The sequence below is a fragment of the Colobus angolensis genome, unplaced genomic scaffold (assembly GCF_000951035.1).
Source record: "Colobus angolensis palliatus isolate OR3802 unplaced genomic scaffold, Cang.pa_1.0 Scaffold25, whole genome shotgun sequence".
Lineage (NCBI taxonomy): Eukaryota > Metazoa > Chordata > Mammalia > Primates > Cercopithecidae > Colobus > Colobus angolensis.
Genome location: NW_012115710.1, coordinates 4,036,230 through 4,052,648, shown reverse-complemented (window position 1 = coordinate 4,052,648; position 16,419 = coordinate 4,036,230). Strand labels below are relative to the sequence as shown.

Here is a 16,419-nt window from a genome sequence, read left to right as displayed (position 1 = left end):
GGGTTCCATTGTCACACAAGCCTGGAATGCTCTCCTCCACCCCATGAACCTCTGTCTTCATATGTATAAAATGGGCACAGAGCCAGGCGCGGTGGCTGACTCCTGTAATCCCAGCACTTTGGGAGGCCGAGGCGGGTAGATCATTTGAGGTCAGGAGTTCAAGACCAGCCTGGCCAACATAGTGAAACCCTGTTTCTACTGAAAATACAAAAATTAGCTGGGCGGTAGCGGCGCGTAATCCCAGCTACTCGGGAGGTTGAGGCAGGAGAATCGCTTGAACCTGAGCGAGGGTGGGACCCTGTCTCAAAAAAAAATAAAATGGACACAGTAATTCCAACCCCCAGCTGTTCACTGATAATCAGACATTGCCATTCGGTTTCAGAAAATGTCGAATGAACACTCACAACACACCTCACATCTATCTGTCAGAGGTAAGACTCTTTAATCTCAGAGCGCCCTTCCCAACTGCCAATCCCCCAACCCCTCACTCTCTCCCCTACACCAGGGCCGGAGAGTGAGGGCCCCTGCCCCCCACCTTGGGTGGACGAGGGCCCTTTAAGGCACCTGTGGAGGTGGGGGGCGAGGGACGGGAGCTGGTACCCTCCTGGATGCAGGGACGGGCTTCGATTGGCAGGCTGTTGTGGGGACGGATGGAACCAATGAAAGGGGGTGCCAGAGGCAACGAGCCCCGCCCCCGTAGTGTAAAGAATGTAAATTGAAGGCCCCAGGCCAATTCTGGGAACAGGAGGGCTTGGCCACGCCCCCACAGGAAGCTGGAGCCAATCAGGAGAGACAACTCAGGAAAAGCGGACGATGACTATGCGGAGACTGGTCAAGCCCTTTAAAGGATTCGAGCCAATCAAAAAAAAGAGCTGCCCAGCGACTAGGGGATGGAGCCAATGACTTGCGAGCAAAGCCCTTGTCGCTAGGCGGAAAACAACAGAATTGACCCATTTAGAGGTTAGAACTGAGCGAGCCAATCCCTTAATAGAAGGAATCTGTCGCTAGGCGGAGAGAGGCGACAGACCCAATCGGGACACGGGACAGATCCCGCTCCTCAGCGCGGGAGGTCGTGGGCCGGAAGGGCGACGTGGATTGGCAGAGGCGGCTTAATCCTGGGAACGGCAGAAGCAAGGAGGCCGGTCCCGGATGGGCCTCAGATTGGCGGGCCCCGGGAGTGGGGCGGGGGTAGTGTGGGACGAGGCGGATGCGGCCCGAGACGCTCCCTCTCTGGGCCTCAGTATTTCCGCTTCAGTTTCTGGAAGTCGCTGGTGTTAAGCCGCGGCCGTGGCAGGTCCCCGAAGACCTGCGTGTCCTCGGCCTCTCTCAGGACCAGCGCGCGCATGCTTGCCGCGATACGCTCCAGGTCGGGCGAAGAGGGCTGCGGGGACGACGACGGGGCGAGGTCAGCGCCGGCAGGGCACGCCCCCTGCACCCTGACGCAGCCCAGGGGTGCACCCTGGCTCCAAGCCCACTCCCAACACGTCCCCGCCCTGCCAGTTGTGCCCTGCGATGCCCACTGCCAGCAATGCCGTTCCCCTCTTGCTCCGCGTAGGAACCGTTCTACCCGGTTCAGACACCTCCTCCACGAAGCCTTCCTGCCCCTCTCTTCCTCCCCTTCTTGGCCTGGGACATTGCTTCCTACACGTGGAAGTGCTGTTGTCTGCTATCTATTAAGGCTGCGTGCACCCTCTCAAGTCTGAGGATCTGGGCTGCGGTTTCAATCATGTTCCAATCAGACCTCTACTGCTGACTAGCTGGGAGCAAGAGGTTTTGCTTCCCTAGGCCTCAGTATCCCCTTCTGAAAAATGGGGGCAGATAACAGGGTCTCTGTGAGGACTGAGATAATCAGCTGTTATTGCTTTATCATGTGGCCACTGCGCTACAGAAAAGATCCCTCCCTGTGTCAGGTCCCAAGGAGCGGTCCTGTCATTCTGCCTGCAGCTCCAGCACCTAGTACTGCCTCTACTACAGCCCCCGTCACCCTGAGCTGGGCCTGTCCCCTCGCAGGATGGGACCCAGAGACCCAGATCAGGAACTGGATCTGAGCCCAGTGGGAGACCAGCTCCTGGGCACAGCACTCTGGAGGCCAGAGTGTTCAATTAACTGTGTTGCCATGAGTCGCCAGCACAGAGATCAGCAGCAGGAGGACCCTGACTGCACCAGGCCCTGGTGCAGTCTTCAGCGCTCACTGCCTCACTGAGGGAAGATGCACAGAGGAGGTCACCACTGTGACTGCTGGTTTGCACATGAGGACACTGAGGCCTGAGGGGGAACTGTGGGGACCCACGCCTCCTCCCTCAAAGCCCACAGCTCCTTCCTGAAATGCAGCTGGGTTCCGGTCCCAGCCCTGCCTCTCAGGGGAGTCACATGTCCCCTCAGTGCCTCAGTTTCCCCTCTGCTTCAGGAAGGCTCAGTGAAGGCCAGCCCAGCCCAGGAGCTTCAAACAGGGGTCACTACAAGGGATGAACAGGGGACCAGGGGGTGGGACAAATTCTGCAAAGGGCCAGGAATGTGCGGGGTGGGGATGGGAGGTGACCTAAACCCTCCAAGCCTCAGTTTCCCCACTGGAGGGCGTGCCAAAATACCTGTGCCTTGCCCAGAGCAGGTGTTCTATAGAGATGCTCCTGGAAAGGAGAGGCCTTCTCTATAAGGCACTAGGACACGTGGTAAAGCTGCAATTGTTAAAACTGCAAGGCTCAGGTCCAAGAACTCGCCTCTTGAGGTTGAGGGGAGGATTCAGTTAGCTTATGAGTGGAAAGTGGCATCCACGCCGGAGGGCTTCCTGGAGGAGGCAGCTCAGAGCCCTTCCAGCTGCCCTCCCTACCTCCCCACATTTGCCCCTCACCGGCCCATTCTCCTCATCTGATGACCGCGCCTCTGTCCTCTTCTCCTTGAAGCCCCAGACGGGCACAGACACAGGCAGGGACTTGGCATACTGCTGTGTGGGTAGGGCTGAGGCCGGGGGCACTGAGCAGGTTGGAGGGCCAGCAGGGGTCTCCTCGCTCAGGCTGCCATCTGAAAGAGAGGGTGGATTTCAGCCTCTGTCACTGCCTTTGTGCCAGCCGCCTGCCCCCAGGTAGGGAGGGGAACAGCCTGGGACACTCACCGTCTGTGCTCTCGGGGTCCGACTCACAGAAGGGGGGAAGGTCCTGGAGGGTGGCGTCCTCATCCATCACGAAGAGCCCTGTGGATGGCGTGAGTTAGAGGCCCGGGCCAGGCGGCACCTAGCCATGCTCCGTGTGCCCTCCTCCTCAGCCACGGCCACCGCCACAGCCACCACCTCCACCTCCCTGAGGCTTCTGAGACACTCTTCCTTCACCTCACAAACAGCTTCCTCTAGCAGCCTGCCTGGTCATCGGCAGAAACAAACCCAGTTTCTATGGATCCGTCACCTCAGCTGCACACAACGGGCTGCTAACATGAAACCTCTATGATCCGTTTGGGACAATGTGACTCAAAATACAGCCTGAGAGAAATATGGGATGACTATGACCTCTGTTTCACAAATGAAGACCTGGAGGCCCAGAGAGGTTAAGTCACTTGCCCGAGCTCCCATGGCTACTAAGGAATACCACCAGGATTTGAACTCAGGATGCCTGCCCTTCACCCTATGCAGGTTTTCTCTAGCAAGGTGAGCAGGCTGGCCATTGGTAATAACAACAAACAAGGACCTCCTAGTTACTGATCAAGCTCCTACTAACTCCTCAAAGCCCTAGTGTTACAGCCCAGCCTCCGGGAAGTGCCCAACCCCCAAATTTCCCCCCAAAACAGTTGCTTGCTCCCTCCCTGGCTTCCTCAGATGTTGGCTGCATCCTGGACAACTCTTTAATTCCTATCCTGGCCTCCCAGGCGTTGTGGAAACAACTCTGGTTCTACCAACGTCCTGCTCCAGAGCCTCCCAACCCCGCATTGGGACTCCAATTCCTTGGCTAGACTGGGAGGCCCTTCAGAAAAAAGCCTGAGCCTGCTCTGTGTCCCTGTGCCCACCACTCCCAGCACAGAGCTGGCTCAGAGCAGGGAAGGGACTGGCTTTAGATCACACAGCAAGCCCCAGGCAAGCGTGTCTGGCTCTGGGGTCCTGAGACTGCACTTGCGTGGAAGTACCCAGGGCTAAGCAGGTCACCCCCACAAAGCCTCCTGCAGGCACCTCATCAAGCACATCAAGCACGGGGCCGCATCAGCCGCTGCCCCTGCCCTCTCACCTCCATTATCACTGACGCCCAGCTGCTCCCCGGAGGTCTCTGTCTCTGTAGCGTCATCCTCTTCCTCCTCGTTGTCCTCCCTGGCCAGGGTAGTCCGGGGTGGGCTGGGCGTGGGGCTGGGTGGCTGTGGTGCTGGTGGGGGCGCAGGAGGCCGAGCAGCAGTGGCAGCCCTGTGGGCCAGCGCGATGTCGTGGAGGCAGCGGCGTGCTGCCTCCGCCAGGGCTCCTCGGCCATGGGCAGCGTAGGCACAGGGGCCTGGGCGGGGTGGTGGCGGCGGGGCTGCGGTCAGCAGCACCAGCTCCGTGCCAGTCCGGGCCCGGAAGCGCTCAGCGGCCCCCACCACGGCCTCCCACAGCTCCTCGGGGCGCCCCGACGCCATCCGCGCCCTGCGGGCCAGAGCACGACAGAGGGGGCTGAGGCTTGGCTGCCTACACCATTGCCACCCACTCAGGGTGTCTGCCTGTCCCATGGATGGCACTCACACCCCCCCACCCACCTTGTTCCAGCGGTGCTGCGTGTCCTCCCCAAATCCGCTACTCCCCAGGATTCTCACTATCCAGCCCTCGCAGGCCCAGACCCTGGCGACGTCCTCTGCCCCAGCCCATTCCTCCTTCCCCTTTGGCCCTGCCCTGGCCTCTGTGTGAGCCACCAGCCACGTGAGCAGGGAGTACTGGAAAGTCAGGGAGTCCCAGCAGAGATGACTCTCACAGTAAAACCTGCACCGGGTTCTGAAGACTGAGTACAAAAAAGCAGAATGAGCTGGGCACGGTGGCTCAGGTCTGCAACCCCAACACTTTGGGAGGCCGAGGCAGGCAGATCACTGAGCCCAGGAGTTCGAGGCCAGCCTGGGCAACATGTTGAGACCCCGTCTCTATTTCAAAAAAAAAACGAAGAAGAAGAATTTTATCTGCTTTTTTTACTCTTTTAACATGGTGTCTAGAAAATTTATAACTCCAAATGGGGCTTGCGTTGGCATCTGATGGGCGATGCCACCCTGCTCCATCGCCCAGCCGTCCCATCCAGAGTGTCCTGCACAAGGCCCAGGGGGTTCCTTCTGCACCCAGAGCTGATGCTACCCCTCGCCATAGTCCTCAGGACAGGGTCTCAGCCTTCAGCCTGGCCCTGGAGGCTCTGCGTGTTCTGGCGAACCCCAGCTCCCGGGCTATCCTGCCTCCATGGCCTTCAGAGCCTCTCAGGCCCAAGGCCTTCAGAAAACGTGGTCCCTGACCTGGATGCTTTGCTCCCCACCAACCTTTCACTCATCCTAGGGCGGAAGAAACTTTCCCTCACCCCTACATCCAGCCAGTCCCCTCCCTGGGGGGGTCCCACAACATCTGAGTGGCCACCTTCCCAGCACCGTTCCTTCCAGAGGGAACTGGCTGGTTCCACGACTGAGGCCTCAGCGAGAGTCAGAGCTGAACAAAGGTAAGAAATGGTGCTGGTGCTGCTCTCTGTGCTGGGAAATCCACGTGACTTTTTCCTACAAGACTGTTCTGGCAGGTCCTCTGTTGTCCCTGATCCCCCAGGATGCATCAGATGCCTTCCGGAGCCCATCTGATGCTGTGGGCTTCCTCCATGAGCACTCATGTCACCAGAGCTTGTGACAGCTGTACCCTGGCTGCCTCCTGCATCAGACTGTGAATTCTCCCAAGGTCAGGGATTTGTATTCACAGGACAGGTTGGCCCTAAGCAGACAATGCAGGGTGCATCTCCTTACCGGGTGAGAAGAGCGAAGGTAGGGGGGCTGGGTCCTTGCCCTGACTCTGTCTCAAACCTGCTGTGTGACCTTGGACAGCTCACTGGCCCTCTCTGTGCCTCATTTTCTTCCCCACTAACCAGAGTGGTTGAGCCAGAGCTGCTGGGCTGCGGAAGAGGTTCCTTGGGGAGGCAGTGAGCACACTGCCACTGCAGGGATTCAGGCACAGCTGTGGTCCAGCCCACCAGGGTGAAGGGAGCAGGGAATCTGGAGTCTGAATGAAATTTGCAGGCCCTTTGTGACTCACGATCATAGATGTCGGTGTTTGCTGAGCACCTATTCAGTGCTGGGATTCCACACCTGGCATCTCACCTCCTATCTGATTCACTCAGGGAGTTCAAAGCCCCGAGGGAAGTAAGAGGTTTATCCACCACTTCCCAGAAGCCACGCAAGGACCCAAGATGGGATCAACCTTCTCATCCCACCCTTTCACCTACGCTATGAGGCAGGAGTTTTAGTTACAGTTCACTCCATTTTACAGTTGCAAACTCAGGCCCAGGCACAGTCAGCATTTTGACGGGTCCCGTCCCACAACTGGAAGAGGCAGGGCTGGGACCTGGACTCTGACAGTCTAGATCCAGGGCCTGTTCTAAATCCTGACCGCCATCCTGCCTGCCTTTAGGAGGGCAGGTATTCTAATCTAGATGGAAAAGTGAGGCTCAGAGAGCTTAGGACACTGGCAAGAAAGCACACAGCTACACGGCACAAGTGGGGCTGAAACCGCTGACTGCCCAGCCCCCAAAACCCAATGAACTGGGGGGTACCCAGTGTCTCAAACACACCCCTCATGTCCTTCCTAGCTGATGGAGGAAGAAACTGAGGCTTGAAGCAAGAAGTGGTCGGTCCAAAGTCAACTGCCTGGCTGTGCTAGGCCTGGGGCTCTCACTTCCATGGGCTCCCAGCCCCTAATGACATATGAAGAAGAGGGGGAGCGGGGGTCCCGGAGGAGGACGTCAGGATGAACCTCCCTCCCTGTATTCAATCTTGGAGTAGCCACGGGATTGAAGAGAGTGAGATAGGGTGAGTGGGTTGTGAGAGTTCCCCCAACTCAGGAGACATGAGCAAAAACGACGGGCTACTTCCACAGGCCTCTCTGCCAAGGTCCAGGGGCACCCTGTAATGTTACCCGACAGGAGAGGAGCCAAGACCTGGCGGTCCTCCTTACCCTCGAGCTTCTAGAGGAGGTCCTGTTTCCTCCAAGGAGCTGAGAGATGGAGGAAGAACCCGCCCCGATGGAGAAGTTTCGTTTAAGATCAGGGAGAGATGACAGGAAAGTGAGACGTGTTCCCCACAGGAGGGGGAGCACGATGTGGCTGTCCTCTTTGGATGCGGGGAGGAGGGAAAGCCCTAAGGAGAAGAGGGGTGGAACCACCCCTCCTGTCGAAATTTTAGTGCCCCACACCCCAAGATGTGAGGAACCTGAGCATGAACGCGGTAGCTACGGGTAGGGTGAGTGCCTGGGGCCAGGCTCAGCTGCCCCGAGACCTCCCAACCTCGCCGGGGGTCCAGGGAAGACCCACTGGTCTAGGAAGAAAACAGGAAATCCCGCCCAGGCGGAGGCCCGGACCGGAAGTCCCGCCTTTGGAAGGGTGAGGGGCGCCCCGAGGCCCCCCGAGCCATTCCCCGACCCCGTGGACGTGGTCCACGGCCCAAGTAGAGATCCCAGGCGCTCTGGACACCGGAAGGTGAGGCTGTCTAGGATTTGCCTCAGGTCTGACAGGACGATTCCCACGAGCGACCCCCTTCCAGGGCTCAGCAAAGGGTCGCTGGCGGACCTCTGCCTTCTGATCTGTGCAGGCCATACCCCTCCCGTGAGCCGCTCGCCCTCCCAGCGCCCCGCCGCCTCAGGACGGCCAAATCCTCCCCACACCGCGGTTCACAACGCCGCCTCCACTCACGTGCCCGTAGCCAGCATGGCCGGCCCGGCGCCGTCGCCGCCCTCAAAAGACATGGCGGCGCCTTGCGTCACGTCCGCGTAGTTGCCCCGCCTCCTCTCTGCACACTCCGCCTCCCTCATCGTGGCCGCCCGAGATCAAGATGGCGGCCACAGGGGCTTCATCCGAACCAGTGGGCAATGGCGACGGCAGCGTGCCCATAAGAAAAATGGCGAAAAAAATGCTTCAGATTTCTCGCCTAGAGCATTTCCATTTGCCCCCAACAATAATGGCCGTCCTCATAAGCTCGCTCATGACCACGGCAAACGAAGGCAAGCGACCTGACGTCCCTGACCCACGATAAACTTCTTCGACAAAAGTGGAGGAAATCGGTGCTCGTTAACAACATGGCAGCCAAACGGGTCTAATCAGCCCATAGTGTACATTGGCTCTCCCTCCCTCCAACCTGCTCCCATTCAGCACCAAGGCTGACAAAGATCCAACACGGCAGCATTTCTTGCTTCGGTTTGCCAGGCTTCAAAATGGCGGCTCAGCCCGCTTTCTCGCGACGGTGGCTCAGAAATTCGTTTGGGGCCGCTTCGTTTCTGGGGGCACTGACGGCTTCATCACGTTATCCCAAGTCCCTCAGTGCCTCTTGTGGTGTACAGCTCCTCTCACCTCCTCTTCTCTTATCCGTTCGGCTCTTCCAGCTGTCGCGCCCCGCAGAGAGATGTGACACCCCCGTATTAACATGGCCTTAGCCGACCGGCTTAGGCTATGCCCTCGAGCAAAATGGTACCTCCTTGGCTTCAATTCCAGTATACAACATGGAGAAGGAAGTGGGCGTTTCGAGGCGTGCTTGCCCCAGATGGTGCAGCTCTCACACCCTCCCACTTGTTTACTTTGTGGAGAGAGGGAGAACACTGCGCCTGCGCATAATCCGTAGCCGGCTCCACCTTCAGCGTCTGCGCCACGTGACTCCGATCCACCTGGTTCCAGTGGAATAACCCCCTTCTGAAAAATGGTTTCACCCACTCTTTCTCTGGAACTGGTCGGGGCGCTACCACTGTCCGGTCCGGAGGGGAGCTGTTTTCTCCGGAAGTGACCACACGCTGACTCGGAAAAGGAGGAGGCGGGGCAGTGGGGCCTTCGGCGGCGACTATGGAAGGAGCCGGCTACAGGGTAAGCACTGAGGACGCATTCCCTCGCTTCAGTGTATGCGAAACGCCCCGTCTGGTGATCAGCTCTTCCCTCAGGCCTTGCGAGTGCACTTGAGAAACTCCGATCTCTTATAAACGCGCCGTCACCCTCCCGTCCACCGCCCCAGGGAAGAACCTCTCATGGCCCCGCCCCCCGGCTCAGGCGACTCCTTGGGGCCTGCCCTCTGTGGAACGCACGCCAGCATCCGAACGTGGGCTGGACCATTCTCCCCGCCTTCCTCCCGGGGCAATGGCCCTCCCGGCCCCGCCCCCTGCGGATGGCTCCTCCCTGGGCCCGTCCCTATTGGCTCCTCAGGCCGGTCCCCTCGCTTGTCGCCTTCTCTTGGGCCCCAGCCCTCGTTGGTTACCCCCAACTCAGGTGGTGTTTGAGAAGGGCGGAGTGTACCTGCACACCAGCGCTAAGAAGTATCAGGACCGAGACTCCCTCATCGCTGGTGTTATCCGTGTCGTGGAAAAGGTGCGTTGGGAGGGAGCAGGGCTCGAACCCACTCCGAGCGGGATGCAGGCGCTCTGAGATGAAAGCGGCAACTGTAGGAGTTTTGTCTGGCGGTCAGCAGTGGGACCTGAAGAAGGCTGGGGGTGGGAACTGGAATGAGGGGCGGGACTTTGAAAGGCTGAGGGTAGAAACTGGGAAAGTTTGGAAATTTGCAACGGAAAGTTTTGGGAATGTGGTTTGGGGAGCGCCTCTAACCCCGCCTCCCTCCTTCCCCTAGGACAATGACGTGCTCCTGCACTGGGCTCCTGTAGAGGAGGCTGGAGATTCCACCCAAATCCTCTTCTCCAAGAAGGTAGGCTCCATCCGCTTTGCCCTTCTCCACTCGCTTTTCTTCTAGGTCCGTGCTGTTGTAAGTCATTTGAGGGACCTACGTACAATCCCATACCTACCCATGGGGCATGTGTGACCTTGTCTGGGCTTGGGTACTCTGCCCCTTGGTTTGCTTCTCTCTGTGAAATGGGCAGAGGATGCCCATTCAAGGAAAAAGAGCAGGGAACATGAGACGCACGGTCGTGGGGATGGCTGACCCCTCTCTCTCTTTGCTTCGTGGGAGATCCCTGCCAGGGTACAAGATGTGGATTCGAGTTGCTTGAAGGGAAGTGGCATTTCCTCTAGTGCCAGAGGACAGGGCCTGACAGCCTACTCACCCATTTCGTCACTGCTCCTGCTCCTGCCTTTCCCTTCGTTATATCTCCTGAGACTTCCCATGGCTAGACCCCGTCCTGGGCAACTCTGAGACCCAGAGATAAGTCAGATCCAGACCCACCTAAGCCCTCACCCTTACTCACTTTTTGAGAAGCTGATAGATTTCTCACTTTTTGAGAAACACAGCCAAGGCACGAGGAAGTTGTGTTACGTCATTTCCGCTTTTCAGGTTGCCCTGCATCTGGTTGGTAGAACTTGTCATGTATCCTGGATTCCAGCTGCAAAGAGACCTGGGAGATGTAGTGTTTTTGTTTGTTTGTTTGTTTGTTTTTAAGACAGTCTCACTGTCTCAAAGAGTGCAAAGTGGTATCTTACTGTGGTTTTGTTTTGTATGTAGCTAGTGAGTACCGACATTGTCTTTAAGCACTCCGCAGTCTGACTGCAGAGCCACCTGCCATGTAACATGGACCTTCCCACGCACTGGGAGACATGGGGCCAAGTCCTGGCTCGCTCTCTCTGGTTGCGTTGGGTGACCCTGAGCAAGTGCTGTACCTTCTTTTTCTTTTTTTCTTTTTTTTAATGAGACGGAGTTCCACTCTTGTTGCCCAGGCTGGAGTGCAACCGCGCAATCTCAGCTCACTGCAACCTCCGCCTCTCGGATTCTAGCGATTTTCCTTCCTCAGTCTCCTAAGTAGCTGGGATTACAGGCATGCGCCACCACGCCCAGCTAATTTTTTTGTTATTTTTTTTAGTAGAAACAGGGTTTCACCATGTCAGCCAGGCTGGTATCGAACTCCCACCTCAGGTGATCCATCCGCCTCAGCCTCCCAAAGTGCTGGGATTACAGGCATGAGCCACCGCACCCGGCCTGCTGTAGCTTCTTTGTGCCTCAGTTTCCCTGTTTATTCGATGGGACTATCTTCCAGGGTAGCCTCAAGGCTCAGATCTGCATCCCTAGCCCCTTACTGTCTGCTCCTTTCCTCCTCTAAGGACTCCAGTGGGGGTGACTCCTGCGCTTCTGAGGAGGAGCCAACCTTTGACCCCGGCTATGAACCTGACTGGGCCGTCATCAGCACTGTGCGGCCACAGCCCCGCCACTCAGAGCCCACGAGAGGTAGGCTGAGGTGCGGCCCTTGGGAAGCAGGTGTGGGCCAGGTAGGACACATCTCGCCCTCAGTGGTCATGGCTCCAAAGGCTTTGCTGCTCACAATCAAGAAGGCCACCAGTCACCACCACCTTCCAGTCCCAGGAGCATGGAAGTGAATGGGAGTACAGGACTGTCCCAGCCCAGGTCAGCATGGCCAGCGTCTCTGAGGTCGCAGCCTTGCTCATCCTGCTGGGCTCCTGGATTGGCTGTGGGTGCCGTGCCCGCACACGAGGCCTGCCCCGAGGTTCGAGGCTGGTGGGGTGATAGATGCAGCCAGTCAGGGTGATTTGCACCATCCTGGGGTCACACAGGGTGCAGGGGCCATCCAGAGAAGGCACCTGACCCCTCTGGGGGATGGAGGCCCCTTCCAGGAAGAGGCGATGCTGGAACTTGGCACTGAGGGACTCTTGGGGATTGTCTCTTCTGGCAGAGAGAGCAGCCCGTGCAAGCCAGAGGCAGGCGGCCCTGGCGTGTTTAGGGAGCCTCTGGCCTTTCATTGTAGCTCAAGTGTGGGATTTTGAGTGAAGAAGGGTTGGAGGTAAGATGGGCAAGGGCGAAGGACAGACCTGAGGGGCCTCAAGTGCCAGGCTGAAGAATAGGGCCCTTACCCTGCAGGTTGAGGGGTGCCTAGGAAGGTTCTAGAAAGGCACATGTCCACTGGGCTCCCCTCCTATCTTACTCATTTGTGCTTCCAAGTAATGTGAGGCCAGGCGCAGGGGAATGGCTTGTGGCGGGGCCGTCAGGAGATGCCTGTGCCGAAGGAACATCCTGGGTTGAGGTTGCTGAGGCCGGCTCTAGCCTCTCACACCTCCCCCAACACAGCCCCGTCTCCCCAGGTGCAGAGCCCAGCTGCCCCCAGGGCTCCTGGGCCTTCTCGGTGAGTCTGGGGGAGCTCAAGTCCATCCGCCGCTCCAAGCCGGGCCTCAGCTGGGCCTACCTGGTTCTGGTGACCCAGGCTGGAGGCTCCCTGCCCGCACTGCACTTCCACCGCGGGGGTACCCGTGCCCTGCTCCGCGTCCTCAGCCGCTACCTGCTGTTGGCCAGGTGAGCTCTCTCCCAGTGCTGGGCCTTAAACCGGGCCCAGTTCCTCCATGGCTGCAGCGTGACCCCTCGGGGCTGTGAAAGAAACACAACTCACACTGATTTAAAGGAAGGCAGAGAGAGTTGACCAGCACATATAACCAAAAAATGAAAAGGGAGTATTGATTTCAGGCAGGACCCAGGTCCCAGAATGTTGCAAACAGTTATCCTTTTACCCTCTGAGTTCGTCGTTCTCTGGGCCCCCAGTATCCCTGGCTTAACAACCCCGCTGGATGGAAAGCACCTCTTCCCCCCATTCCAACAAGATCCCAGAGCTGCCTCTCATTGGCTCATCCCTGAGTCAGTTACACTGGACCAGAAGGTGAAAGGCCCTCATTGGCCAGCCCCAAGTCCCATGCCCACCCCTGGGCTCCAGCTCTGGTCCTCCTGTAACAGCATCCCCCAAAATGAGGGATTCCCCAGGGGTGGTTGGGACGCTGCAGCTGGAATGGATGTCGGCCGAGCACAGACAGCCTGGGACACTGGGCCCCTACCTGTGCATCACCTGTGCGTCACCTCCTGCCTCCCAGCTCCCCACAGGACTCCCGCCTCTACCTTGTCTTCCCCCACGACTCCTCTGCCCTCTCCAATTCCTTCCACCACCTGCAGCTCTTTGACCAGGACAGCTCCAATGTGGTATCTGTGAGTGTCCCGGGCACCAGGCCTGGCGGGTGTGGGAAGGGAGGAACGAGAAGGGACGGGCCGTGAACTCCCTTTGGCCTCGTCCCCAGCGCTTCCTCCAGGATCCCTACTCCACCACCTTCAGCAGCTTCTCCCGAGTGACCAACTTCTTCCGGGGTGCCCTGCAGCCACAGCCCGAGGGAGCCGCCTCCGACCTTCCCCCACCACCTGATGATGAGCCCGAGCCTGGGTTTGAGGTCATTTCCTGTGTGAGTAGTGAGTGGACCCTCCCTGTTATTTCTGGCCGTATCTCCTTAGGTGCATGATTTCATTTCCCTGGGCCTCAGTTTCCTCCTTGGTAAAATGGGGACGGTAATGGGACCCTCTCAGGGGGTGCATGAGGAAAGCACTCATGGCTCTGCCAGGCACTGTGAGCACCTGCTCGCTCCTATTGGGGGACCCCTCCTAACTAGGGGGTGACTTGGCTGCTGAGCCCCAGAAGAGGCTGCTGCCCGCCCCTGAATGTTAGTTATTCGTCAAGCTAAGAAGCGCCCTGAGCTTGTGGACTGAGGCTGGGTTGGGTCCCCTCACTGCCCTGCCGAGCCCCGGGCTCATTTGCCCTTCGCCTGCAGGTGGAGCTGGGGCCTCGGCCAACCGTGGAGCGGGGCCCTCCAGTTACAGAGGAGGAGTGGGCACGCCACGTGGGCCCTGAGGGCCGCCTGCAGCAGGTACCCGAGCTGAAGAATCGGATCTTCTCAGGGGTAAGTGCCAGAGCAGGTGGGAGGATGGGACAGGGCCAGAACAAGGCCCCACTGAGCTGCCTGCCCTCCTGCACCCCCAGGGTCTGAGCCCCGGCCTGCGGCGTGAGGCGTGGAAGTTCCTCTTGGGGTACCTCAGCTGGGAAGGCACAGCTGAGGAGCACAAGGCCCACGTTCGCAAAAAAACGTGAGTCCTTAGGAGGCCCTGCCCTGCCAGGTATGACACCTGGCACCTCTTAGGGCACCAGTGGGCAAGTTCTGTGGATGCTGGTTGTGAACCTGCTGTATCTGGGCACCATCCTGCGCCTGTGGAATACGTCAGTGATCAAGCCAGACCCATCCTTGCCCCTGTATGGTCTGTCTCCTGTCTCCATTGCAGTTTTCATTCCTGTGCCATACTGTTTTAATGATCACAGTTTTGCAGCATGTTTTATAACCTAGGAGGGCCCATCTCTCCTCATTCCTGGTGTAGGTTATGTACCTGCCAGGCACTGAGGATGCAGCAGTGCTGGACGGTTCCCTGTCCCTGGTGTCCTGTCCAGTGGGGGGTGACAAATTTTCACCAAAAACCCACAAGGCTATGTAAAGTGAGAGATACCAGGAAGGTGAAGCATGAGGGATGGTGGCAAAAATGACAAGGTGACTTGCTTGGGTCTGTGTGGTCAGGGAGGGGCTCTGCAGGGCTGACTTGGGAGGTGGCGCCAGGCTGGAAGGTCTCTGGATGCCGCAGAGAGTGGCGGCCTCACATCTTGTTTCCCTCTGCCACTCAGGGATGAGTATTTCCGCATGAAGCTGCAGTGGAAATCTGTGAGCCCTGAGCAGGAGCGGAGAAACTCACTCCTGCACGGATACCGCAGCCTCATCGGTCGGTGTCAGGGGTGGCACTAAGGGTGGATGGGAGCAGGGAACCACAGGAGGGCCTCAGGCACGGGTGCGAGGGGCAGATAGAGGGAGCCCCCTGCCTCCCCAAGACCAAGAAGAGGGCATCTAGGGGGAAAGCGGCATGGGCCATTGGGGAATGGCCTTGTGGGAGCAAGGCCAGGGACAGGACGGGAAAGAAGGGGAGCCTGGCTGCCTCGGGGCCCAGTCTCAGTTCTGTTGATGCCTCGACATCTTGGCAAGTGATTTTGCCTCCCTGTGCGTCAGTTTCCCCTGCTGTGGGAGGGTACAGCAAGCTGGTGAGCAGGAGGCCCGCACCTCGCAGCAGGAGCATCAGTGATGGTTTCTAGAACCAGCTCCGCTTCTGCCCGAGAGCGAACCCCGAGGCTGGGGGCTGGCACTGGTGGCCTGCAGGGATGGGCCCCCCTACCCTTCTCACCTTTGCTCTCTGCGCCTGCTCCCCGCAGAGAGAGACGTGAGCCGCACTGACAGGACCAACAAGTTCTACGAGGGTCCCGAGAACCCGGGGCTGGGCCTGCTGAACGACATCCTTCTCACCTACTGCATGTACCACTTCGACCTCGGTGGGTGCCAGGCCTGGGGCCAGGCGGGGCCTGGGCTGTCCAGGGGAGCACTGTAGGCTTGGCTGCAGCCTGACCCCGTGTCCTCCCCAGGCTACGTCCAGGGCATGAGTGACCTTCTCTCCCCGATCCTCTACGTCATTCAGAATGAGGTGGATGCTTTCTGGTGTTTCTGTGGCTTCATGGAACTCGTGGTGAGGCTCGGGTCAGGGGTGGGACACAGGCCTGTCGAGCAATCGGGTCCTGGCACCTCACGGGGTCTGCTCTTCCCCCCTCCTTCTGTCCCACAGCAAGGAAACTTTGAAGAGAGCCAGGAGACTATGAAGCGGCAACTCGGGCGACTGCTGCTGCTCCTGAGGGTGCTGGACCCCCAGCTCTGCGACTTCCTGGGTATGTCTCTCGGGCGGGTGGGCAGGAGACAGTGAGGCTGTAGACCTTGCCAGATTCTCTGGTAGCAGCCACAGGTGGCGTCCTGGACATTGGGTCCTGATCCAAACAAGAGAAACATCCCCACGCAACCTAGAACGTAGAGGCAGAATTGCTGTTTGAAGCAAAATGTCACCAAATGCAGACACGCAGGGACGCTGACTCACCCCATCCTCATGCTCACCTAGATCCTGTTTGGGCTTTGCCTTAGGCTTAACCTGAAGGGTATTTTTCAGAAATAAGGACCTAGGCGTTTCTGCCACTTCTTGTCTCCACCTGGCTGTGGGTCACCTTCAACCAGGAATCAGAAACTGGTTCTCTGGGCCATGGGGCTGGGGGTGCCGCATCCCGGCTTTAACATTTTTATTCTTCGGCCAGGCACAGTGGCTCACGCCTGTAATCCCAGCACTTTGGGAGGCAGAGGCAGGTGGATCACTTGAGGTCAGGAGTTCGACACCAGCCTGACCAACATGGAGAAACCCTGTCTCTACTAAAAATACAAAATTAGCGGGGCCTGGTGGCGCATGCCTCTGATTCCAGCTACTCAGGAGGCTGAAGCAGGAGAATCGCTTGAACCTGGGAGGTGGAGGTTGCAGTGAGCCAAGATCACACCATTGCACTCCAGCCTGGGCAACAAGAGCAAAACCCCAACTCAAAAAAAAAAAATGTGTGTATATATATATTATTATAGTATATATTATTTATTAGTCAGTGTAAAAACTGCAGGAAAT

General features: G+C 58.2%; 2 protein-coding genes across 4 annotated transcripts in view; one reads left to right on the top strand and one right to left on the bottom strand.

The window, feature by feature from the left end:
* Positions 1–681: 681 nt before the first annotated feature.
* On the bottom strand, positions 682–9,627 carry AKT1S1 (AKT1 substrate 1 (proline-rich)). 3 transcript variants are annotated; one of them, XM_011946344.1, is made up of 6 exons: positions 9,441–9,627; positions 7,860–8,055; positions 4,206–4,591; positions 3,110–3,187; positions 2,849–3,018; positions 682–1,381 (listed from the first exon to the last, which is right to left on the bottom strand). In XM_011946344.1, exons 2-6 carry the CDS (start codon positions 7,976–7,978, stop codon positions 1,238–1,240), a joined length of 897 nt encoding a protein of 298 aa, XP_011801734.1. In that variant the 5' UTR covers positions 7,979–8,055; positions 9,441–9,627; the 3' UTR covers positions 682–1,237. The 3 variants fall into 3 exon arrangements, with proteins under 3 accessions (XP_011801734.1, XP_011801735.1, XP_011801733.1); XM_011946345.1 differs by lacking the exons at positions 7,860–8,055; positions 9,441–9,627 and adding an exon at positions 8,514–8,664; XM_011946343.1 differs by lacking the exon at positions 9,441–9,627 and having other exon boundaries at positions 7,860–8,555.
* Positions 8,808–16,419, top strand: part of TBC1D17 (TBC1 domain family, member 17) — an 11,113-nt gene continuing 3,501 nt past the window's right edge. Inside the window, exons 1-13 of the mRNA XM_011946512.1 lie at positions 8,808–9,017; positions 9,414–9,512; positions 9,769–9,843; positions 11,187–11,310; positions 12,180–12,387; positions 12,954–13,065; positions 13,155–13,313; positions 13,677–13,805; positions 13,886–13,989; positions 14,573–14,667; positions 15,149–15,265; positions 15,356–15,456; positions 15,553–15,652. Coding sequence (XP_011801902.1) covers positions 8,997–9,017; positions 9,414–9,512; positions 9,769–9,843; positions 11,187–11,310; positions 12,180–12,387; positions 12,954–13,065; positions 13,155–13,313; positions 13,677–13,805; positions 13,886–13,989; positions 14,573–14,667; positions 15,149–15,265; positions 15,356–15,456; positions 15,553–15,652 — 1,444 coding nt within the window. The 5' untranslated portion in view covers positions 8,808–8,996. The remainder of the gene's footprint in view (positions 9,018–9,413; positions 9,513–9,768; positions 9,844–11,186; positions 11,311–12,179; positions 12,388–12,953; positions 13,066–13,154; positions 13,314–13,676; positions 13,806–13,885; positions 13,990–14,572; positions 14,668–15,148; positions 15,266–15,355; positions 15,457–15,552; positions 15,653–16,419) is intronic.

Bases quoted from the DNA above. Each gene is read 5' to 3' on its own strand.
- AKT1S1 (XM_011946344.1), bottom strand. From the start codon at position 7,978: ATGAGGGAGGCGGAGTGTGCAGAGAGGAGGCGGGGCAACTACGCGGAC. The intron at 4,592-7,859 runs GTGAGTGGAGGC...TCTGGCCCGCAG, and splicing joins GCCATGCTGGCTACGGGCAC to GGCGCGGATGGCGTCGGGGC. The intron at 3,019-3,109 runs GTGAGTGTCCCA...CCTCTCTTTCAG, and splicing joins GGACCCCGAGAGCACAGACG to ATGGCAGCCTGAGCGAGGAG.